Source organism: Oryzias latipes, chromosome 6 (genome assembly GCF_053564925.1).
Source record: "Oryzias latipes strain Hd-rR chromosome 6, Olatipes_Hd-rR_3.1".
NCBI lineage: Eukaryota > Metazoa > Chordata > Actinopteri > Beloniformes > Adrianichthyidae > Oryzias > Oryzias latipes.
Window position 1 is genome coordinate 22,766,235 of NC_136242.1, and position 26,185 is coordinate 22,792,419.

A 26,185-nucleotide genomic window follows, 5' to 3' on the forward strand; every position below is an offset into this window, starting at 1 on the left:
AATATAAGTGTCATAGACTTAAAAACTCCAGGAATACCAGCTATTCCAGCTTTAATTAAAAAAAAAATTAGGCATGTGAGAAAGCATAGATTCAACCCTTCTCTTAATTTTAGTTCAGAAGTCAGAAGTCTTCTCAAACAAAAGACAACTACATTTTACCCCTTCCCCTCATATGCAATTTCCTCAAGTGATCCCTTTGTTTAATAAGCACTCTTGCAAGAACTGGAAAGGCAAATGTTAGGATATATAAAATTATATTTATTTTCAAAGCTTTTTCAGCATTAAGCTATCCCCCATGGTATTCCCTCTCTTGCAAAGCGTTTCATCTTTCACAGATGTACCTACTCTGAGTTTTTCTTACTCTGTGTGTAATATGTGTCTCTTATGGATCTTTTTACTTCTTTTCTCTCACTTTTTCATCTTTTTTTTCTCCTGCTTTACCACTTCCCCTATTGAGTGTCACAGCTGGTGTTGTGCACATTTACTCATATGTATTTGTTTTTGGACTGCAGTGACAGTTCTGGAGAGAATGAATATCACCCCTGTAATGTTTTGGTCCATTGTGTGTACACATCTAAGTCTACCAGTGACAATGACAACAGTTGATTTGGCGTTAGTGTGAGTGGACAGTGATAGGATCATCCATCTGTATTATCACAGACTGCTAACTTTATTATCAAATTCATGCAATATTAATGATTTTGTGTTTGTATGCTCTGGAGGCAGAGGAGGTCCGGGAATGGTAGCAGTAGGGAGACGCAGAATTGAAGCCTCTGCGTTTGCGGTAATATTCAGCAAAAAGGCAGGAAGGTTTTCCTCAAGATAACTACATTAACTAAATATTTTGATATGCATCATGCCTTGGGGTAATTATTTGCCATTTACCATGTTTACAATAAAATATATTATGAAGGTCTTGCATGTTTTATTCGTTTTGTGAGGTGGTGATGTGAGTTCAGGACTGGATAAGAGCTAAAATACATAGTGAGGTAGAGTTGGTTTTTAACCTATTATTTTTAAGAGAACAATTCAAATGGCAATAGTTCTTTAAAGTTCAACTCTGAGTTGTGGGTGAGTACACTTAATTCAAATAAAGAAATATTCAGCAATTGAATTTTAAGCCATTTCCATAAATGTGTATATATATGATCATCTTTGATGTGCACATCAACGTGGATCCTGGATTCCTCCTGGCTGTCCACTCACATAACTGTCTGTAGCTACAATAATGCCAGACATTTATCTGATTGGTTGACTTGAAGTTTGAACTCAGGCAAAGCAATCCTCGCAGTTGCCACCCGGTCTCACATTTTTTTTGTTAAGCCGCTTTGTACCTGTCATATGTATTGCTTGACATTCTGCTTTACTTTGAGAAGGGATTCTCCATGATGTTGTGTGTTTTCATGCTGTGTGACAGAATGGCCATGCCAGATAACAGATAAAAGATTGCTTGATTGACAGTTAAATTGAAGTGTGAAATTCCTGCGATGTCTCTTTTTAGATCTGGGTTACAAGACAGTTTGTGCCTGTTGCTTTGTCCTATAGGATTAAAGAATGGGTTGATCAAATGCAGAGAGAGCTTGTCACCCTGGCAGACACAGCCACAGCTGGGAAGAGCCTTACTCAGGTATGAACACTCAAAACAAAGATACATATACAGTCTTTTGTAGCATATTGTCAAAACTGTTAACATTTTTTAAAAGTCTTACTTTTTAAACTATTAGGATTTTTCTTTACTGTTTAGTCTAACGTTATCTTGAGTTAACTGTATTTTCACAAACTTTATTTGTGCAGATTTATCGTAGAAACCAGCATCTGTACAGTGTGGAGCAAAATGATGCGGAGGAACTCGTGGCCAGAGCAGCCAGAAACATAGAACAGCTGCTGCGGAAGAGATCTGCTGCCTTGGAGGTAAGATTTGCTCTCCTCAAGGGAGCAAACTGTCAGTTTGTGAGTTTATGTGTGATTTATTGTTGAGCAAGACAATCTCTTTATTGCCAAATGCTTTGACAAAGAGCCATATTTCATGTTTCGTCCTTACACACTTGAAGATTTTTACAGTATGAAGTGATTAAAACGTAATAATAAACCACTCATATTCCATTTTTAAAGAAATTAACAAAACTATGTGCAGCACACAACTGTGGTTCTTGTACACATCAAGCTAGAGCTGGGGAATCAGCTGAGTGACAGATGCGATGGTGTTAGCAGTTTTACTTTCACAGGATCCTAACAACTAGCTTAAACAACAATAGGAAGACGGATATAATACAACATTTTTTGATAAAAACAGAGTTTATAGGTTTACTTGGCTAGAGCGACAGTTGTGTTTTGGCTAAAATAGACATTGCAGTCTCATATTGATGCATGGTGTAAAGAGGATGTCTTTGTGCATGTATCTGAAGTGCATAGCCAAGGCCATGGTCTCTTTGAGCAAAAAGGGTTTGTGTGTTCAGTGCTAACAGGAAAGGGGCTGTTCTTGAATGCTTCATTGAAGCAAAGATTTAATTTGGGCATAAGACGCAGCTGTACAGTAAAGATTTAGTCTTACAAATAAAAAAATAATTTAAAAAAACGTTTAGCTATACTTTGTAAGGCCTGTTAGGTCCATAAATTTAGGCACTTCTATAAAAATCTACTGTTAAACAAAGCATATTCAGAAGAGGGGAAACTTTTTTTTGTCCATGCTAAATATTTTATAACTTCAAAATCATTGTTGTCAATAAACAAACAATTATTGCAAGTTTTTCCAATGTGTAAAAAAATAATGGTAAATAAGCAATGAACTTGCCAGGGGATTTTTCCTTGCTCATGCCTCAGTGTGCATGTTAGATTATTGATTAATCAGTTGATACATGCTAGTGATGTATGTATTTGCACATGTTGTGCCCACAGATTAGCTACACTATTGATAAACTAGGACTTATTGTGTTTTCCTGAATATGTCTTTTTGCACCAGTAAGAAAGAAAACACTTCAGGAAAAATTATATCAGATGCAATTAAAAAACCATTAGCAAATGTTTCACACACATAAGTACAAGAAAATCTGTTTGTGTTTTTACACACAATGTTGGCTGTATGCCTTGAATATATGATGGGAAACATAAATACCAACAAAATAATTTAAGAAAGTCGTTTTCATAATTTCAAATCTTAATAATGTGTAAAACTGAAACAATTAGTGTAATTTTGTTTACAATAAAAAATCCAAGGCACACTTAAAATGAAAAGCTTTAGATGGTTTAGAAAAATTGATATTTTTATTTCTGTTTTTTATGGTTAACATATGTCATTTTCACAGTCAAGCCCCTTTTGTCTTAAACATCCACAGCTGTTTCTTTTTTAGTTGATTGAGAATTTAAACCATTGTTTCCTTTTTAGATCCTTTTGTCATGTTTGCTCTTTTCATGCTGTTGTCATGATTGTTTCAATTCAAGTTTTATGGTAGGTTTTTTTCCCCCACCACTTATATTTGGTATAGTTATGTTTGCCTTATTTTTAGCCGTTTGGCATTTTGATCCCATGTCCTCCATTAATGACAGAAAATCACAACACACAGATCAAAATAGATAATGCTCTGTAAAGAAATCGAGAAACAAATGAACACAAATCTGCCAATGTTATGGTCCTGGGACGTATTGTGAGCTTGTGCTTAACCATGTTTTTTTTTTTTTTTCAACCATCTGAGTTTGGCATAAATTTGCAAATTTGCTTGATTCATTTCCCCAGATGGTGGAAAAAAAATTCTATTTAGTTTCATCAATCAAAATACGTACTTTAAAAAAAAGTGAGACCTGTGAAAATTGTTCCTCAAATTGTAATGCAGAAGAAAATTCTCTGAAGGGGTCTACAACCTCATGCTCCAAAGCCACATGTGGCTCTTTTACCCTTCCACTCTAGCTCTCTTGCTGAAAAAAAAAATGACTCTAGCACTGATTTAAATATAGTTTCTTTGATTTATGAAATCGTTGCTAATATGCTTCTGTAACAGAAAGATTAACTGTGGAAACTCTGGGCTCTGTTTATTATTTTGGATACTAAAGTGATGATCCTTAAAATGTCAAAACAGATTAACACTCCTGTACAGGTAATTTATTAAGTGATGTAAGTTGACTAAATGGGAGTGTAGCTTGTCTTTTACGTTGAAAGGGCATATAGGGACATGCTGGAATGAGGATCAGCTAACCTGTCAGTCAGTCTAATCCTTTAACATTGATCAAGTCTGTCTCTTTATTGTGTCTTTCAGTCTCATTCTTCATACCGGTAACCTCGAGGCAAGCTTGTATTGAATACCGAGTCTTGGGATGTATGGATGATAAGATAAATAGCTCAAGGGAAGTTTGTGAAAATTGGAAAAATGAGAGATTGAATTGGGTGTTTGGATTGATTGATTGACAGGATATTAGAGGCACATTAAGACAGATGTGATATAAAGCTTTAATTTTTAAACTGCTGTATGTTAAATAACGAGTTCTATTTTTTTTCTTTATTTCAATCACATCAATGAGAATTTTAATTTTGATTTCCCTTTTGTGTTTAGTGCTTTGAAATAATTGAGTCATATGGAATTTTCAATGTCAACAAAAAGTTAGTTTTCCCAAAACCATTCTTCTTTCTTTTGAGATGCATACTGATATCCGACTGTAATATCTTTTTGGAATTTATATTATCTTCAGCTATGCTTCACAGATGAGCTTGCTTACCACCATTTACTCACAAATGTGTCAGCATTACTGGACTATGCAATCAGAAATAAGCATGTTTAAAATTAAATATGCATTATTGATGAATACTTGGCAGCATGCTGTTCAGATAAATCACTTATTTTGAAGGTTTTACATTGTCTACTGTGGGTTAAACTTAATAGGGAATGAGGGTTGGGGGTAATGTCCTAATTCCTAGTATGTAATTTTAACAACTTTAACCATTTTTAATTCTATAAATAATATTGTTCCTCCTTTAGATCTTACAGTACAAGGAATTTCAATCAGTCCAACAATGGGTTAACCTCAGAAATCAGGAATGCACATGCATTGGTAAGAGAGTAACGTAGAAACAACACATTTTCTGGTAAGATTGAAAGTTGTTTATGTGCTAACTTTTAATTCTCATTTAGAGAAGGTCATAAAGCATTAAAAAAAGGAAAGTATGCTGTGCTTAAATTTAGATTGAATCACTTGAAAACATCTCTGCTGCCCTCATCCTAATCCTGCTCTGAATTTATCTTTGCAGTTTGCTCATGTGTAATTAAAAACTTAATAATTGATCCCAGTTTTCTTAATGAAAAGAAAAAAAATAGTGAAGAAAGACTATGAACACGTTGTTTTGTTTCATTGGGCGCCTTGTTTATTATGCAGGTAGAATTGTAGTGATGGAGGTATGTAAGAGACTCTGTTTACATGGTTAGATTTTAAAATAATTGAACAAAGACGGCAATGCGCAAATACAAAGAAGATAGAAAAATAAACGTTAGATGTAAAAAATAAATTCATTTTTTAACGTACTCTTTTGTTGGATAATGGTCATGATAAACAAGTTAATACGTTTTAGAGAGCTTCCTCGTTCCAAACACGATAGAAACAGTTGATAAATGCTTTACTTTTAAATACTGGCAATAAAAGCATAAATGTAACTGTACTATAGCTGTGACTCTTAATTTGAAGAGTACAACACTTAAAAAAAGAATTATTTATATAAAAGAAGGAAAACTTGTGAAAATAAGCACTAAAAAAAATAAGTACAAAAATACAAATAATGAAAGCCACAGGATTCTGTTCTTTAGGACAACTGGACTTCACTGACTGCTATAGAGGTTTAGCATAAGAGTTAAAGAATTGGATGTCAAATGACTTATGCAAAAGACCTAATGCATATGTTAACAATCCAAGGACCATAAATCTATTGACCAATGTTGTATTTCGTAGTGTGTGTCTCGGTGTGGCTCAGTGGTGGGGCACTTGTTAGTGTCTTATTGTCCGTGCGCGGTGGGCGTGAATGACGCTCTAGTTGGTCAAACAGGATTGTACAGGAGAAACAGGAAATGTCGAAGACCTTCACCTCTGTGGAGGAAGGTTTCCCCATTCTGACAAACGGCTTCTTTAACTCCACTCAAAGCATCTCCAGAATGTGCACTTCACTGAATTCAGAGGAGTGTCCACTGTCCTTTAGGTGCAGGGAAACTGCTGAGTCCTGACCTGATGTTGTAGATCTTCTGTGCTGTCTCATCCTTCTGTGAGCTGGGTGGATTTATTTCCCCAATGTTCAGATCATTGCTCTCCTGAGTACACTGGATATCATGGACCACATTGCTCCGCTTCTCTCTCTGTAGTTTGTCTCTGAGGTGGACCAGTTTATACCTCTGTCTATTGCTGGATTTGAAATAAACTTGGATGACATGCATATTAAGAATTCTCATAAGTCTCTTGGACATTGATGGAGTTGATACATTTCTCCCCTGGCATAATTAATACATTGCTCCGCTTCTTTCCTTGGATCAGTTCTGCAGGTTCTCCATCTCTTGGTTTCATCAAACTTCAGGAGGGATATCCTCAGCTCCTGGAATGTTCTGATAACTTATTTGTTAAAGTCAAGTGAAGTGTGGGAGTCAAACATGGGAATTGGGCTAGGTTTCATGTGCACCTTAATGGTTAGATCCCTGCCTTGATGCTTACAGATCAGTCCAAGAAGGTTAAAAAAACACTTTTGCCACATTCTGAGTGAATGTCATGTATTTGTTCACTGTATTGATCAGGCCAGTGACTTCTTTCACTTCCTGGGTTTTGATTTTATTCCCATGTGTTGTGCATGTCTCTGAAAATTTGTGAGAACAGTCCGAGGGAGGAATGTCAGGGATATGTTTTGTCCACCCTCTCTATTCAGACTGAGGAGAAAGGGCGGCCGATTCCATGGAACAGGCATGTTTTTGTCTGTAGAAATAATGATAGCTGTTTAAAATGAAGGGAATACAAAGCTTTAAGTGAAGTGTTCGCTGTTCAGATCTTACTGTACTCCTCCGTATACGGCTCCTCTTTGGTGGAACTATGGACGTGGGACATTCCGTAAATACTTAGTGGCCTATAATGATGCTTTTAGGTTTCTGCTACAGGTGCCCAGGTGGTACAGAGCCAGTCAGCTGTTTGTGGATGCTAACATCCCCACCTGTGAAGCACTACTGCGTAAGCTTACATACAGCCTCATGGAACGCCTGGACAAATCTAAGAATTCAATTATCATGTCTGTGACTGATCATAAAAAAATATCCTGTCGCTACCCTTCCGCCTTGAGGAAACACTGGAAACAGCGATTATACTCGTTTTAATTTTTACTTTTTATTGCATTTTTAATTATTTTTTTATTATGTATGTTGTATTTGTATCTTCATCTATGGACCGCATCCGAGTCTGAAATGAAGTGAATTACTTAACCAAGCTCAGACTAACTAATGGTTATCTAGTACCTGGCAAAGTAGACCTATTATTACAGGTAGGATCCTTTCAAATTGGATTTTTCTGTTTTAGTGTTGATCCCCTAAATGACCACAATGTTTGGCAGGTTGAAGGTTCATCTGATTTCTGGTGCAGAACAAGCATGGACTGACAAAAACTGGGGGGAAAAATCAGGTCAAAAACAGGTCAAAGTAATCCAAAGATTCAAGTATCCAAAAAAGGCTAGAAAATGTCTTATCTGTAAACGAATGAAAAAAAAAAAAAAAAAGAGAGATTGTCCTCTGACAATTGCTCATCTTACAATTGTGTACACTTGTACAGGACAAAAAGTGATTTTCTTATCATGCTTTTTTTGTCTTTTTTTCTGGTCATTTGGAGCAATCCTGCCCCTTACGTGATGTTTTCGCAGTGGGTTTTTTGCTTTCAGGTGTGCAGCAGGAAAACAAATCAAACTGAATGATAATGAGAAAATTGTATGCATTCCTAATACAAATAGGCAAAGTTTGCTGATTTTATTATTCTTTTGTGTCTCTCTAAAGTCAACAGAGTATGTAAAAGAAAAAAGAAAACGTTTAAGAGTGATAAACTTTTTTCCATTAAACATTATGAATAGAGTAAGTTTAGTGACATACACCAACATAATGTTATAAAATAATTCCCTAAAGTTCAAACATCCTAACACAGCCATTACTGTTTCAACATACCCTTAACTAGTCTTAAACGTTTTCTGCTATAACGGGTCTTAAATTTATACTTTGTCATTGTCAATCGACAGTATAGGGACTGCCTGTGCAACATGTCCTCTAGCTAATGTTAAGATCTTCTCCTCTGCAAAAACTTAGGAAAGTGACAGTGAGCTAAAGTCAGGACTTCCAAATGGCAAGTTAGTAATCCAGAGGGACCTTTATGGTTTCTGCTTACATTTATATTCAGTAAGTGTTGGAAAGTATATGAGTCAATCCAGTTCGACTTCATTTATAAAGCACTTAAAAATATGTGCAACCCAAAAGTGCAGCAAAATACAAATAGGAAACAAATTACATTACATGTGCCAAGAAGTATAAAAAAATAACTATAAAAGTGATTGTTTAGTCATAATCCTAACCCTTTGAGACAGTTTTAATAAAATGGTTAACTTGGACAGAAAAAAAGTGTATTACTTTTGTTTTTTTATTATACATTTTTTATAATAGTTGTAAATGAATGTGAAATGAAACAGGCAAATTCAACACATAACCAGGAAATGTGTGTTGGGGAGGTTGCTTTAATTTTCATCTAGTGTTTAAATATTGGATGTAATGATTCTATAGTTAAAAAAATTGAACTATGTGATGCCATAAATAAATAAATGAAGAAGTTAGCTGCAGGCCTTGTTTGATTCTGTTATGCTTCAAAAAGTGCGGGACAGAAATCAATGGATCATAATAGATGATTACTGGATGAGACTCTACTTTGCCAGCTGTGCCCACCATATTTATTCCTCAGAGAATAAACAGAATCTACTGAGGGCTATTGGCTAGATCAGACCAACATAGTTAAAACCCTGTATTAAATCAAGAATAGGGCAGCATCTGGGCTTGATAAAGAACAAAAAAACAAAGGTTTGGCCTGTATTCTAGAGCCCAAAACATCCTGTGTTAAAATGGGTTGTGTTCTGTTGACTACTACTACTATTGACTTGCTATCTAAAGGCTGGTTTGTTAAAAAAAAAAAAAGTAATTTCACAATTAAATCTGTATTTTCACCAAGTTGGGTAAAAACAATAGGGTATTTTTAGAGTTTTTGCTTGTACTCCTTACAATTACATTTTCTTCCTCAGTTTTAAATTTAACTATTTAAACTGATTGTAATGTGTAGAACTGTTTTTATATTTTCTTTATCATAAATGTTCATATTTAATATTATATTGGCAAATTTGAACTCTGAAAAAAATATATATATCTATATATATATAGATATATATATATAACAACAACAACGCCCCTTCACCCTCCGCGGGTGGTTTCTCCTCCAAGCTCGGGTCCTCTACCAGAGGCCTGGGAGCTTAAGGGTCCTGCACAGTATCTTATATATATATATATATATATATATATATATATATATATATATATATATATATATATATATATATATATATATATATATATATATATATATATATATATATATATATATAAGGCTGATATGGTGATGTCCATTTCCAGATACCTTAGGCTCAGTATTTTCCGCACTATCAAGCATACTTAAAAGCATCTTTTTTTTTTTTTTTCAAAAAATGACAATGCTCCTTATAATCCGGAGTGTCAATGTCAGTCTGTTTTTCTTTTTATGAGTTGCTAAAATCATAAAAAGAGTTGTTTCTGTGAGTACTTTTGCTATGATTTTTTGTTAATTTGATTAAGGTGTTATTAACCAGGTTGGGAGTTAGTGTACATACAGTAACGTCTGTTTCAGTCTGTTTTTTAAGTGTTACAAAGTTGGGAGACAATGTATTGTGAATACGCTAACACAATTAAAATGTAGCATCTAAAAATAAGTTCTAAAGTCCTGTAAAAATAATAATGTCTGATTGATGGACTTATCTCTGACTCTTTTGTCTGGCCTAATGTATCGTATAGTTTGGTGTGCCTTATATAAGACACACCAAACTATACGGTAAATGTCATATATTATATAAGTTTAAAAAATGGATCAGTCATTGACTGTGGGATTCCTAATCTGGTGCACTCTAAGGTGCAGAAAAAAAAAAGTTTATTATATCATGACCTTATCGACATAAAGGTATGTTTTAACTTCAAGAAAATGTCACAAAAATGTATTTTGTCTAATTAAGAAATGTTTGAAGGACTATACGTATCATTTCTGCACATGTTAAAGATAAAGTCTTTGAGCCTTTGATGGCCATCCATGTTTTTTCATCTGCTTGCTTTGGTCTCAAAGCTATAATATTAAGAACAAGAAGTGGTATAGTGATATTTTGTGTGTAAATGTGTGTGTGTGTGTGTGTGTGCGAGGAGGTAAAACAGTAATAAGCAGAGGGTGTATATGATCAGAGATATACCAGTCTCCAGACCAGATGTTGCCCAACCTCCTGTCTCTGCTTTGCGCTCATCATATTAAGCAGAGAAGAGATGTCTGCTTGTGTCACTGTCTGTGTCCCTGTACTCCCTGTTTATGCACAATGACAAAAAGAGAGCGCGAGTGGGAAGGAAAGCGCAGATGGGGGATTCTAACCAGACTCATGGCAGGCCAAGGACATGGGGCTAACGTCTTCATTAGAAAGAAATCTGAACTGTGTAGATATATGTTCCAAGATGATGGCTTGTCTCAGCCAAAAAGTTACATTTCTTGGCATACAACACTATTCTATGTCAGTGAAATTTGGCAGTTTTTTTCATAAAACTTGATTTTTCACCAGTGTGAAACCTTGTAGTGATTATAGTAAGTGGAATTTGACAAAATAAATTACATCCATTCTGCTTCACCAGAAGACATTTTTGCTCTGCCTCCTGTGACATGCTTACTACCACTTTAGCTGTGACTAAACTGTTTTTTCATGCTATTTAATTGTCATACCTTCTTTATATATTATTTATAAAGACAATTGTTTATCAGATCAATAAAATCATTTTGGAATTACTATATATATGTGAATAAATAAATATATATATTTTTTTTAACTTGTCCTGTCCAACAGCTAGGCAGGCAGATGAGAGCTGAGGGCCTCTTGTGTTGGACATATTTTACTTTAACAAGAGGGGTTATTAATCTTCAGACAAACCAAAGGTGTGACTGAACAAACCCCTTTTGTAATTGAGGCCAAACTTTATTCATTTCAACCATGATTGAAAATCTTTGGTGTTGGACCGGACGGAAAAGGAAAGAAGGGAAGAAGAGGGAGGGATGTCAGAGGGGGGGGGGGGGGGGGGGGTGATAGTGAGAGGGGGGGGTAAGACCATGAAGCAGCATAGAGCAGACAGGTTTACTGGTTGTTTATCGTTACGGTACAGTTCAAATGTAGTACAAAAAGGGCGGGGCCTGTTCACACACACTCAAATATTATCAACACACCTGCTAGCTGCAAGAAATGTTCACATGTCAACATGTACACAAAACAGATAGTGTTCACGAACGCATACTTATGCCTTTAAACCAACTAGTGTGAAATCTTTCATTCATTCAATCATGCAAACTATAAGTGCAAAGGTGAGCTAACACCTGTGCTCAGGTGAGTGTTTATGTTCTTCTAAAATGGATGGTGGAATGTGAAAAGAGGGAGGAGGAGCGTCCAGCCACCCCCACAGCCAGACCCCCGCCGCAGCAGCACTTAACATTTTTATCTTTAAATGTATCAAAGTTAAATAATGAAATTTCACACTGATGGAGTTTTTAGATGCAGCTCTACTTGACTGCAAGAAGGGCAGACAAGGTCTGACTGAACTGGAATGTAAATGTATGTTTTTTTTAAGTACAACAACTTTAAAATAGGGACTATGCTTGTTAAAAAAACAAAAAATAAATCTATAGATTTCTTTTGAAACTGCTAAACTATTCAAATATGTAGTTGTAGAGTTAGATAAGCTAAATCTTCTCCACCAGCTCTAACAGACAAAAGAGTCAGTGATGAGTCCTCCATCTGTCCATCCTGGGAGAGGAACCCTCCTTCATGAGGACATCCCTGAGGTTTCTTCTTTTTTTTGCATTACTAAAGCATTTTACAAAAAGAGGGAGCTGTGTAATGTGCATTTTTATAGGGATTCTCTAAAATACATACACAAAAGCAAAGTAGTGACTTGATGTAAAGCAGGTGTATTTACTCCTCCCATCAGAGAGTTTGCTGGCCTCTGAGAGAAGCAGTTTAGAGCAGCAAAGGTTCTCCCAGGGGCTCTCACAGCTGCAGTCTTCCAGCCCCTGCTTTTTGTCTCAAGCTCAGTCCCTTTTGTTTCCTCCTACATACATCACTGGATCTCTTATGCATTTTTGAAGAATCTCTCTCAACACTTTTATCTCTCTTTGGCTTATCAGGCTCCATTTATCTTCTAGTGCTTCCCTTTGTTTCCACCTCACATTTCTCTTTACCATTCTCTTCTGTTTTGTGTGTAATACTTTCATGCACTTGCAATATTCTTTTTTGTATTATTTCACACAGAAAAAGGCAGTTATTTAGAAATAAAAAAACAGATCATGTGTGTTTTTTACTTCAGGTCACCATCCAAGCTTTCGTGCTTCTACCAAACTTTCTTTGTCTTTCAAACTTTCAAAACTGTGAAAATATTTTGTCAGCTTATTTTTTTCTTCACTCTGTGATGGCACCCTTTTTATTTTTCATCATCTCATCCCTCAGACCTCATTGATTTTTTTTCTTCCCTTGGTCACCATTCCCTTTGACACATGTTGAACAGAGAGCCAGCATTCACAGATGTGAGCATGCTGAATCACTGTGCATTGATTTTTGACTTAAACACAGGTGCACACGATCAGACACGTGCCCACAGGGAGTCTAAGATGCGTGGTCTCTCTTGTCCATCCTTTGAGCTGTACTCAGTTTCATCACCTGTTGCATGTGGGGTGGTTTGGCACAGTAGCAATGAAAGTCAGGAAAGAATATCTCTTGTTTTGCTGATTTGCTGTGATTATCTCACATTATATTATCCATAACAATGGAAAGTGCTCTGGTGCTTAAGTTATATGCACTATTTGGTTCTTGCATTCTGTCATTTTATCTTCAAGAGTGATGAATATAAACCTTAGTAAGGTGTTTCGATTATTGATTATGGATATTTTGCTGCAACTTTGCAACGACTCGTGCCCCCGACTGTCCCAGGGTGAAGCTCGTCTGCTGGACTTTAAATATGTAGTTGTAGAGTTAGATAAGTTAATTCTCTATGATTTCTGGTAAACGCCTGTCCGTCATGGGGGAGGAACCCTCTTTCATGTGGGCACCCCTGAGGTTTCTTCGTTTTTTCCAGAATCCGTTTTTTTTAGGAGTTTTTCCTTTTTTGAAGGGGGATCTAAGGGCAGGGATGTCCAGTTTAGTTTAGTCTGTTTAGATAGTTCAATTTAGTATTTTCCTATTGAAATCTATGTATTCATGATCCTTTTGATTTTATGTTTTACTTTCTCAATTACCGATACAAAGCCCATCGAGATGACTGTTGTTGTAAATTTGGGCTATACAAATCAAATTGAATTGAATTGGACTTCCTTTTCTTTCCTTTGCAAATTTTTCTATTTCAGCAATTTCAATTCTCTGTAAGGATTCAGTGGTTTGGTTTTCTTTGTCATGTTTTTGGTTTCCTTGTCAGTCACACCAGTTTCTGGTTCATGATCCACAGCTGTCTTCACTTCAGTTAATTACCCTCAGCCTATTTAAGTGTCTTGGTTTCTGTTCATCCTTGTCAGGTCATCTGCTCTGTTTTGTCACAGTTTTGTTTCCCCTCATAGTTTTGTCATGTTTCAGTTTGCTAATTAAATGTTTTAGTTCCTGTCACCAAGCTTGGTCTCCTGCATTTGGGTCCTCCACCACCAGTTCGTGACATTCTCACTAAATAACTCCAATTCTTAAACCACTCAACCCCCATACTGCTGCAGATCTAACACCCAGTCTCCTTGGGCACTTGCTGTTCTCCTCCATATCTCTCCTTTTGGGTCTCCAGTGGTCATCTGTTCAAAGCATGGACTCATTATTGTGTAGAGCTTTCATAAAAAGTGAAAGAGAGACAAATGAGTAGTTAGATAAAACATTCACCAGAGACTGTTGTGCACTCTGATTCAATAAAACACATCTGACTTCTAATCAATTGGCAGAAAGTGCAGCTTTCTCTAACCCTCTAATGAACTGTTATGCCAGTTCATAGTCTGGCAGTCACTCATGGACTAGTCTGAGCAAATCTGGACTCTGCAGCTTAACACACGTCTGTTGTTAATTTCTTTAGGAAGCTTGATAACATCTCTACAACCGAGTGTTTGACAAAGAGAAGGAAAGACGAGAATCTAGGGAAAAATAGTGGGGTAATTAGGCATCCTTTCTCACATAGCCATTTTCCCCCTCCCCCATGTCTCCCAGAGGGGAGAGGAGCCTCGTCAAAGCTCTGTCATGAATTTTTAACAACCTTGTCGGTCTGCTCTTATAAGAGGCGTGTGCATGTGTGTGCAACTTTTTATGAACATGTTCTCATAAAGTCATTGTAAAATCATTTTGTAAACAAAATTCTATCCCCCAATTTGAGCAATTAATCGCGGAAATAATGCTTGAAAATGATTTTAACAATAATTCAAAGTTAATTTTAAACAAATCATTATACAGTCAATGTGGTTCCATGAGCCAATGGCAGGTATAAGGCTTAACCCTTGTGCTATTTGTTTCTGTACATATTGTTCATTTTTTTGTTAAGAGTTGTAAATACAGTATTTCTATTTCTATTCTATTTTTATTTTTATTTTATGTAACTCCTTCACTCCAAGGCTGCTGCAATTTCATTGTATCCACATGTACAATGACAATAAACGATTCTGATTCTGATTCTGATTCTATCCTAGGCACTTTAACATTGGGAGTTGGGTCATCTAGACCCACAAGACAGTGCTCTGAACAATTTTTCTTTAATGATTTGTGATCTTCACCTGTGTCCATGGATTACATGAAATCTTTCCACCTTTATCCACCTTTGTCATGGTGGGAATAACACGTCAATGTAAGGGTGGGGTCATCTAAGATAGAACAAGGGTTAAAGTCAGAAACCAAGATAACCCTTGGTGAAGTGACCTGGCTCCCACTTTAGTGTTTTTAATGTGCTTCAATTCGGAAGTTTTAGGGTTACCTTTTGTACACAACACTAATACAGGTGAGAAATCTGGCAGCTTGAAAGAGAATTATAGTGAACGTGCACGCATTGTACCACAGTCTTGTATATATTTAGTTTTGTCCACGGCATGTATTTTTTGCGTGTGTTGATTTCACATATTTGCTCTGTGATTACATTAGCCTTTTGTCCCATTTGCAGATGATGAGTCTTTAACTTTCAAAAAGCTAAAACAATTATAAGAAAGCAATCAAAGCTTAAGCATAATGCTGGGAGACTATCTAAAGTGTATACTGCATAAACATAAATGCTTAAAAAAGGCCTAATATCCAAAGCACTCCAAATCTATTTTATCATGATCTTCATACTTTTTATAAAGCTTTAAAATTAGACATGAAGAGCCAGACTGCACTACTGAAATTGTCTGACTGTCTCAAACAAATGTCTGAATGATTTCAAAAGTGCGTGGCAAATGTGTGATTAATACTGTGGTGTTAGAGTGTTTGCTTATGGCTGGAATGGAGGGTATATTTAGCTGATGACATCAAGCCCAGAGGAGGTGGAGACAGGTTTGGAACAGAGCCCAGTACTGGAGGCCGAATGGAAGGCATTGTTGATTTAGAATGGAACTATTGCCCATAGCAGACACATGGTCATCGACACACTTTGGCACATTGGTACCCACACTGAAGAAAACACGCACACTGACAGATAGGACAAGCATGTCATCCAGTTTTGAAATGCCTGTTGTATTTTCTGCCACAGCCCATTACAAAGACACCAACAACTGTAAATTATTATTTTTTGTTACATCTTAAGTATTTTAATATCGTTGTGCTTATTGCTTAGTTGCTTTATGAATGTCAACACATAGAAACATGTGCAGGTCAGAAGCAGGCAATGCAATTAAGCTTTGTCCTTTTTCTTTTTTTTTTTCTTTTCCTCCCACATGGTCTCATGCAGATTGTTCTATAACAGTGCTCCTCTATACTTATTTCTTTCTCCTGCTTAGATGATGGTGATTCTTTAACACATATATTCCATCTTGTCTGGCATCACGATCATCTGTTTCAAAATGATAGCTAAAATAGTTCACAGCTACATGCCATGATGTGGAACAGTCTTTTTTTTTTAATTTACTGCCTTTTGGCTTCAAAGATTTGCCCTCGTTTCTTAAAAATGAAAGAAGAAAGGATGATATTACTCTTTGAACAATTCTGAAAAGGAAATTTTTTCTTCTGCAATTGAAGTGCAGTGAAACGTTTTATCTAAAGTCATAGAATAATTGCTTATCATTTCTTCACTGATGAATCAATTTGTATTTAATTTTCTGTTTTTTTATTTTATTCCTGGTATTATTTCCATTAGAGCAGCTGTTATATTTCCTCTATTACATTATATTAAATGTGTTTAAATGTATAAAAAGATGTGCAGCTGCAAAACTAAGGATAATGACATTTATGGCATGTTGTTAGTTTGATTGACAGCCTTGTAGTGGGTAATTTACTTGGTTTTGACTTTATCCAGGGCTTTGCTATTTCATACACTTTCAATATTAAATTGTTTTTTTGGTCTTCATAAACCCACTTTTACAGTGGGTTTCTGAAGTTCAAACCTTTTCATTTGGACCCTTTTTCCTCCTAGAAGGCTAGAGTGCCGCAAGACTGCAACAACCACGTGGTTAATAAAATGTCATGCCTTCTTTCTAGAGTAATCTTTGTCATTCAGTCTTACATGTCTTTTGTACAATAAAATGATACAGATGTTGAGAGGAACACTTAGTTAAGGTGTTTCCACTTCTCTTCCCTAGAAACTGGCCACAGCTGCTGAAGTATTCCAGATGGAGCATGAATGGAAAGATGAGTTTGAGGTAACAAGGGAGACACAAAATGCAGAACAGATGGACACAATATACACACCATCAATTTCTAATTTAAATGACTAATTGCTCCATTTATTTTGAAAATACGTAGATACGTATTAAGTGCTGAATAACCAGAATAATTTGGAGATGTCTGTCATTATTAGATATTATTAGATATTTCCTTGATATTTCCACTCCAATGAAAATTGTGTTTTTTGATGTTTTTAACTGGTTCTTGAAGCATTTTTCTCATGATGGACATATACAAAGAATATTAGGATTAAAACTGCATTTCTGAGTAGTTCTTTATTAAAATTGTTGTGAATCAGGAGCAGGGAAAAAATGCAGTTTCTTTTTTTGTTTTTTTACTTGTTGTGTCCCACAACTGGACAAACAGATGAGAGCTGAAGGCTTTTTGTGTTGGATAGGTTTTACTATTACAAAAAGAGGTTGTAAAAACCAGAGTGTAAGTTTGTATAAACCAATTTTGTTTTTTTATTTATTTGTTAAATTTAGTGTGTGTGGGGAGGGAGAGGGGGAAGAATGTGAGGAGGGTCTGAAGAGAATAAAAGGAAGAGAGGTGGAGAAAGTGGGGGATACAAGCCCTGACTTGAATAAATTATTATTTTAAGTTTTGTAATAATTATACCAGATCTGCTGAGACGACAAATATTACATCCAAAGGGGATATTCTGACATGAAGATGAGCGGAAGATATCTGTCCATCAATACACTTTGGGTTAGGTGGAGGGATGAAGCAGACAGGGAGAAGTGTGCACGTGCACGTGCATGCTGCCGAAGTGAACCGTGTGTTCATAGGGGGAACCAGATCCTTCCCAGCCCGAGCAGCCAGACCAGGAGAGGGGGGGGGGAGACCCCCAAGCCAGGAGCACCCCCACGACCGGACCCACGAAGCCCGGAAAGGGGGGGGGGGGGGGGCTGCCCACCCACCCACCCAGCCAGGCGAAGAGGGGGCCCCTGTAGGGCCCCCCCCCCCGGCGCTGGGAGGCTTAGGCAAACCCAGCGTCTGGGCCCCGAGGCCACAGGACAGGCGCGCTTCGCCATACCAGGCGGCAGCCATGGGGGCCACCGGGCGCCAGACACCGAGACGCGGGCCAAGGAGGAAGCCAGGGCCCAGAGGACCCATGAGCCGCCCACCACCCAGCCGGAGCCCCGTCTCCGCAAGCCAGTCCCCCACCCGACCCAAACAACCCAGAGATCGCCGTGCAACCACAGCTCCACCCATCACTACTCTACCCTCTACAACCCTCCTCACCCGCCATTTTTTCCGACCCCTCCTCCCAAACCCCCTTAATGCCCTCCCCACTCTTTAGTTTTTACCTACAAACTACAATTGGCAGAACATAAGCGCCCCGCTCTGCATCATTCCAATGCATTCAATTGCAGACATATAAATCCATGTATGTCTTTGTTTTCCTTGTCCATAATTAAAGACCAGGGGTAACTCCTTTACAATAGATCAAAAGATGTTCGGAGCCGGACTCTTGGTAACTGGTTTAGTTCTATACAATAGGACACGTTCTTTTAGTACTGTCTAAAGCTACATTCTCACCACACTCAGCAATGCAACTTTTCATCTACCATTTCCAATAAAAAGGATATTTAAAAAGAGAAACGCATTTATGCTTCCGCGTTCCAAACTCTTGTATTCATGCAAGTTTCTAAGACTGTTTTTGGGCTCTACTTTAGGGTCCTTCCAAAGTGGGAAAAAATGAAAGTGTAAAATGATATCCAAATGGTAGCCACTTTGCATTAAGTGTTTCATAAAAAAAAAAAAAAAAAAGTCTGGCTTCATTTATTTCCTGAGCGCACATGAAGTATCATGATTGATAATAGTTGGTACATTGATAAATTGCTGATAGTAAATAATTACCAAACATTGCCTTTTTTTTGTTTCTCAATCAAAGCCTTTTTTCTGTGCTTCTTTGTGATTTGTTGACAGGATGGGGAAATTTCTTACTACAATGCAAAGGACAATGTAAGTACAGTGCAGTTGGTTCTGTTGAGGTTTTTTTACTCTTCTTTTCCCTTTCCTTTTTTACTCCTCACATCTATTTTTTACCCTCAATTTTTACCATTTGTTGAAGCCTTTTCTGTCCCTCCTTTACCTCTTACTCAGGCTTTTTTTTTCCCGTGCAGCTTTTTCTCTGTCATCCTTTCTCCTACTCTCTCAGGTGAAGAGGTCTCTGCCATGTTTCTTGTCTAATTGACAGATGAGATGTATGAGCTGGCTACGCTGCTGCTTTATTAGGAAGCAAGTGTTCACTATTCTTCCTTACTACCCCATTGTGTGTTTTGAGTTTTATTTTTTTTTTGTCTCAACACCTCACTGACTCTTTGCTTTGTGTTCTTGCATAAGTCATCCTTTCTTTCCTCTGTAATTCTTCTCACCTCTGCTGTTAGCTTTGATGGAAATTGACAAAAGCATATCAGTCTGTGTGCATTTTCACATAGACTTTACGTATGTGTGCTTCTGATCCTTTTAAGTAATGAAGTGAGACCAAGGCAAAGACATGACACCATTAAGTAAACAGTTAATTTTACTTGCTTTTCCAGCAAATTCAGTGGACGTGAACTTACTTTACTAAAATGGTGTCAGACAAGGTTTGGTGAGGATTTGGCTAAGGCAAAAATATTAAATAAATAAATGAAATAGCTAACTATTTTATATGCCTTAGCAAATCATTCGTAGGGAACTGGTGTGCTTCCTTTAAACCTGCAGTCGGACACTAAAGGCTGCATCTTCCAACTGTTTTCCCTCAGCTGGATGCAAATGATACAGAGGGGAGAAAATATCGGATCCGACCAGACTTTAAAGAGGACCCGTCGTTCAAGCGCTTGACTGATCTCAACCACACGGCTGTCCACATTCCCACTGACATCTATGATGGCTGTGAGTACATATACACACTCAAACGCAAGTGGTAACCATGGCGACAGCTGACACTTCAACCCATTATGAAATGTTGTTTACAGATTCTGCTTCTTGCAAACCTGTCTGTAGCTGAATAAGGATTTTTTTAAAGCGAAATGGCATAAAAGGATCCCCTCTCACCCATTATTTCATCTTTTAGCAAAAATGAACCTGTGATGCAGGCAGCCTGAATAACCTTAAAATGGATTTGTGCCTGCTTTTTCTTTTCCTTTCAAATAAGTTTTATTTTTAAATGAACACAAAAAAGATTGAACTTGAACATAAGAATTTGCTTTCACCTAATGCATCATCTTTTCAATTCTTTATACCAGAATAGAGAGGATTTTAGTCATATAAATATCCACATATTTGTGTGTTAATCATAAGCAACATAGAATTAATCAAGTAAACTCGAGACAGTATGCATAAAAAAATACATAATCTCTAAATTCTAGAAATGTTATGTACCAAATTCTACACTCCAATATGTGGTTAAAACAAATCACAAGAAAAAGCTAAACTTCTCTGAGAATACCCTGTGATGCTTTTCTTTAGGTTATAAGGTGTCATCACTGTGTCCTGCTACTACAGACTATAGTATTTGTTTTTTTTTACTATCAAAAGAAACAAACTGATGAAAAATATGAGCAAATCTGACAAAGGTCATACTAGAACGGCCTGCCAGCTTGGTAAGAGCACACATGATGGCATTGAGATTTTCTGATCCCAGTCACAGAGTTCTGCTTAGACTTTTAATCAGCACCAAGGTATTTTATTGCAAAATGTTCTTTGGCGCACCCTACTGTTGTGTCCTGAAGCATAATATTAGCAACTTAGGAGTCTCTCCATACTTGGCACAAGTCAAGTGCAAAATTGAACCTACAGATGGATAAACAAGACACAGAAGATGGATTCAGTGTGTGTCACAGACCACCTCGACGTTGCGATGTAACATGCCTCATGTATTATTAAGGCATTCGACACTGAGCCCACAGCTCTGCTGTGCAGTGAGCCTCTGCAGCGGAGGGTGAATGCTCATCTCTGAGTCATGATTATAGATGTAAATTCGTTACATTTTTTTAAAGTAATATCGTGATTTTAAATATAAATTTGTGAAATATCTAAGGTAATGTAGTCAGAAGGGACCACCTCCCTCAAGATCGTGGACAGGATTTTGTTTTTGAGTTTTGTTTGGTTTAAAGCACATTGCTGTTCACTTTATTATCATGTGGTGACAATTGGCTCAGTCATCAGATTCTTTCAGGGGCCTCAGATATTAACAACTCAGTTTGAATGTCAATGACTGATGGAATGTCTGGTTTTTGTTGACACTAAAATATAGTTTCTTAAGCACGATTTTATTTTTTAAATCGTTGTAGTAAAAGAGTTGTTCTTTGACTTGAGTCAGTTGTTTTACCAATTTGCTCATAATCCTATCATCGCATTATAGGTGAGCAGTGAGGCATAATGACATGACAGGGTCCCTCTTTTACCCATGAGACTGCACTGCTGCTTGTTAACTTGTTTATGTGACATGGGGTCTCTTCGTGTTTGTATTTAGATAGTTGGGGAAGTAATTAGTGCTTGGTGAAATGTGGTGCATCATCAGTGACTTAAAAAGGTAGCAGGACATAGTGATTTGCCACAGCACGGTTGTTAGCCTGCTGGGTATCCGTCTGACCTCAAGGTTACGCATAACTTTTCTGCTTCCCCAGATGCAGGTGAGGGACTGGTCTTGAAAAAAAAAATCATTTATTTGAACATCTTTAAGCTCATCGTGACTTTGTTATTTTTTGGCCTTTGATATATTTCTAAGCCTTAAATGAGCTGTAAGCCATAACTCATCCCAGCTCCCTTCTGCTTAAAGATGCTGTTTGCTGTGAGAATGAAATGAGAAAGCAACCAGCATGCATTGCACAATCCATCCAAAGGATATGCAAGAATCAAACAACTTGCTGTTAACATTATTAGAACAAAACAGTTCAAATTTAATTTGATTTTACTTAAAGCTAAATTATTGTCTTTGTCTACTGTAAACTCTGAAGTCTTATATTTCTTCGGGTTGAGGTAAATGAAATGTTAAAGGGGAAAATATAAATTCATTACTTGTTTTTTTACCTCATTAGATTAACAGCATTGTTTTTCTTTTAATTTCTAACCCCTTGACACTTGAATTGATTTCCAGTTGTGAAATAAATTATGTTTTGCTCTCATGTAGGTTCTCAATTTAGGTAATTTTGGAGCCAAAATGGTTTGATGCACCTTTGCCTCAATAGCTGTCAGAGGGTTAAAGAAATAGTTTAGGGTCAAAGATATAGTCCCAGGCAATAGTAGTAAAATAACTAGCTACAAACTACTAGAGCAAGCACTTCCTGTTACAAATCATGCCTTGGTCCCTGGTCCCTCAGGAGTGAATGTTAAAATCGTGTGTGGTGAGAGGTGGGGGCGGTTGTCATTTGGTGGCACCATGACGTACTGCCGATCTGACAGCTGGGATGAGTTCCAGCACACGCCGGTGGTCCTTAAAAAGAATGAACAAGTACGGAAGTGGATGAGTCCTAAAGTAAAGAGTGTGTTAACGAAAGGATCAGGATCACACATGATGTGGGATAGACAGAAGATGGAAATGGTTTAATCCAGTGCAATGGTGTGTCATAAAAAAAATAAAAACCCTTGAAAAAACTTGACATTTTTTGATTTGATGCTACACACTGTCATATTTTTGACTTTTAAAACTTTGTGTCAGCAAGTTGATGAGATTTTTGCTGACTCCATGACCAAAAAGTGCTACGACCCAGAAAAAGGATGGTAAACTAACATAATGTTATATTCTATGTTTAGAACTGCACATGAACTTTGACAGTACATGTGGCTTTCCTCATTAACCAACACCATCTGTTTTCTAGATGAATCCTCACTGACTGCAGAAGTAGCATCAAAAGCCTGATATTTGTTTCCCTCTAACTTTATAATGTACAAGTATTAGTTTGAGTGATTTGATTTCTTTTTTGCATGAGTAAAACTGGCCGTGCTGTTACACTTCTCATTAGAGGACAATAACTGCTCTATGCTAATGAAATAGCAACATTTGACATTTAGTGTGGCTCTGTAGTTTTTTCATTATGTTGTGTTAGTTTAATATCAGGAATATATATTTCCTTATAAAAAAACATGTTTAAACTAACACAAATTATTTAAAAGGGAAGGGCAGACTCAGGATGTCAAATTTACTTTTACATACACAGATACATTAAATAAAGGTGTATCTATCATATACTTTATTCTTTAAATGTAATAATTAAAAACTAACCATTTCAGAAAGAACATCATTAAAAGGCTTTATGTCTTTCAGGGAACTAACATAAGAGTTAAATAAAGATACATTTAACGTAATTCTTAACGTAATTCTATTTTACTCAAAGGCACTTTTACTATTAATGTGTGGTTTATAGTTTAGACTAAGTAAACCCTGTTTAATACAAGCTGCATACCAGCCCCCTGAGATTTTTGTCAATAGGAGCTTTAATGACTCTCAGACCAGGAGCACAATCCTCTGATCTAATGAAAGTTTAAACTATTTGGAAAATAGTCCCTAAATGGATGCTTCAGGGAAAAGAGGAACGGAAAATTGCTTTTTGAATATTCACAATCTGCTCAAACCTGATGCTGAGTGGTTCTTACGTTCTACTCCCCTTCCATACTTTTGTGTATATTGTACACATATGACATAAATCAACCCGAAAATAAAACTTGCATAAAGGTTATTGAAAAAAAAAAGTTCTTGCTTATTTCTTTTGTCCATTGAGGACAATTTAATGTGTTTAAAGTTTACTCTTCTCCACAAAAAGTATAAAGGGTCAAAACCTATTTTTTCCAATTCATACTTCCTTGCTCAGATGAAATCATCTGTACAGTAGATGCAAATTCTGTCTGACATCAAGGTCATGCTAGGGGCAGGCATTTGATTCTCAGAATAAAAGATACACAGGAGCTATTGTGTCTATTTTCTTGTAGCGATGCAGTTTTCTATACAAAGTTCCATAGGGTATCTTAAGTATTACAAGTCAATGCAGACTTTAATAAAACATGTTGATATACTTTGCAGAATTACATGTTAGTCATTCAATCTGTGCTTGTGCACAACTTATCAAGAAATAAGTGATATTTTAGCTGTATAGACCAGTACATTTGTGGCCAATATGTAAATACATCTCTGTTGATTTCTCTGCTTTTTTATTTATTTAAAGCAAACACAAAGAAATCCTATTTGTATAGCAAAAGCTGGGATTTCTTTGGCTAAATTCTCTGCTTTTTTTTTTTTTAAACTCAACAAATAGTTAGAAACGTCAATGGTAATTGCCCATGCACACCATACCTTCACACTGCATGGCTTTTTTGCTCTCTCTTCTTGTATTAAAATACAAGCACTGCTGGCAACCAAGCCTTCATTAAATCTCCCCCTCAAGAGACACATGCAAATGAACAGTGTTTGCTTTGCACATCAATGAGCCATGACGCACTCAACACAAGATTCTGATGTGTCCCACACACACTGCATGCTTACACAGCGTCAAACACAGACGTATGGTCACACAGATGCACCACATGTATGGAATACAAAGAGAGGAAACCGAAAAATGATGGAGGGTTCCACGGAACAGCACTATACAGACAAAGAAAGGGAAGATTGAGTTGGGGCAGCATGTGTTGAGTTTCCATCCATCATAGTGAAGGTAATGTGGCTCTGAGCTGTCTGGATACTGTGCCATTACATCCATAATGCTCGTTGCCTCTCATAACACACACTATCAATCACACATATGCACAGACATGCACTGTCACGCACTCACATATAAAAAACAATAGGATTGTTCGGATAAAATTAAATTCTGTTTAATTTTGTCACCAAAGTCATTTATTGCCTGAAGACATTTCTTGGGGATTTGTACTCTTAAGCTTCATATCTGCATTAACATTTGCCTATTTTTCAAGTGGACTGTCAGAGACTGAGTATCTTCATGAATCTTGATCAAGGTGTTAATATGGCATTCTCACTACATCGACTGGAACCAATGGTAATCTAGCTTATATTTTAAAGAAAGCAGTTACATCCCATGAATACCGAGCTGCATCATAAATCGGGCAGATGGGGACTATGGAGAATAACTTGGTTCTTATAAAGAGAATTAAAATCCTGAAGTTACAACAGTATTTAGGAGTTTAAATGCCAACAGACTAAATGATATGTATCTGACTGCGTTAGATGATATCAGCTGACCTCTAATATACTGAATGTATTTCACACTCGACTATGTTCTCGAACGCAGTACATGATTGCCCATGAATGTTGTGCTGTTGTTTTTTTTTATTATTTCCAGCTACCATTGTGCTGAATGAGCTGAACTGGACTGAGGCCCTGGAGGATGTCTTTAAAAAGAATAGAGAAGATGATCCAACCCTCCTCTGGCAGGTGTTTGGCAGTGCTACTGGCTTGGCTCGCTACTATCCTGGTAAGAAAATAAATAAATAAATAAAAGTGCAATTTAGTTATTTATTTTTCAAGCATTTAAAAATCATCACATTAAAAAAGGGGGAAGAGTTCATAAAACTGTGCAGATATACTATATATATATATATATATATATATATATATATATATATATATATATATATATATATATATATATATATATATATATATATACTAATATATATATATACTAATATATATATACTATACTCTATATATAATATCGCACAAGCTTGTATTAATGTTTGTACTCAATATCTTTTGGGATAGCTCTTAACTATACTAAATGGTGTGTAAAAAAATAAATAAATAAATCAGCCATAATTTCAGCAGCAATGACTGCAAAAGTCAAGCTCATGTTTGCTGGAAGTTCACATGCATGTTGTACAGTTCTTAAAAATAAGAAATGATCTGAACTGGACATCCTTTAACTGTTTGCAGTAAAACAGTGGAAACAATGTCAGGTTTTGTAAATAATTTGCTGTACTGAAATATAGACTGTGCTGTGGAAATTAATCAAGTAAAAGTGCAAACACTTAACTTATTTGAAGGTTTTTTTCCGTTTTGGGGGTGGCTAATATATTAGTTAATAAAACTGTTTGAAAAGT

At 36.5% G+C, this 26,185-nt stretch overlaps 1 protein-coding gene across 1 annotated transcript in view; it reads left to right on the forward strand.

Moving 5' to 3' along the window:
* LOC101164397 (voltage-dependent calcium channel subunit alpha-2/delta-1) overlaps positions 1-26,185 on the forward strand; it is a 63,557-nt gene that overhangs the window by 4,514 nt on the left and 32,858 nt on the right. Inside the window, exons 2-7 of the mRNA XM_078949372.1 lie at positions 1,546-1,627; positions 1,795-1,911; positions 17,059-17,118; positions 19,076-19,111; positions 19,897-20,026; positions 25,426-25,557. Coding sequence (XP_078805498.1) covers positions 1,546-1,627; positions 1,795-1,911; positions 17,059-17,118; positions 19,076-19,111; positions 19,897-20,026; positions 25,426-25,557 — 557 coding nt within the window. The remainder of the gene's footprint in view (positions 1-1,545; positions 1,628-1,794; positions 1,912-17,058; positions 17,119-19,075; positions 19,112-19,896; positions 20,027-25,425; positions 25,558-26,185) is intronic.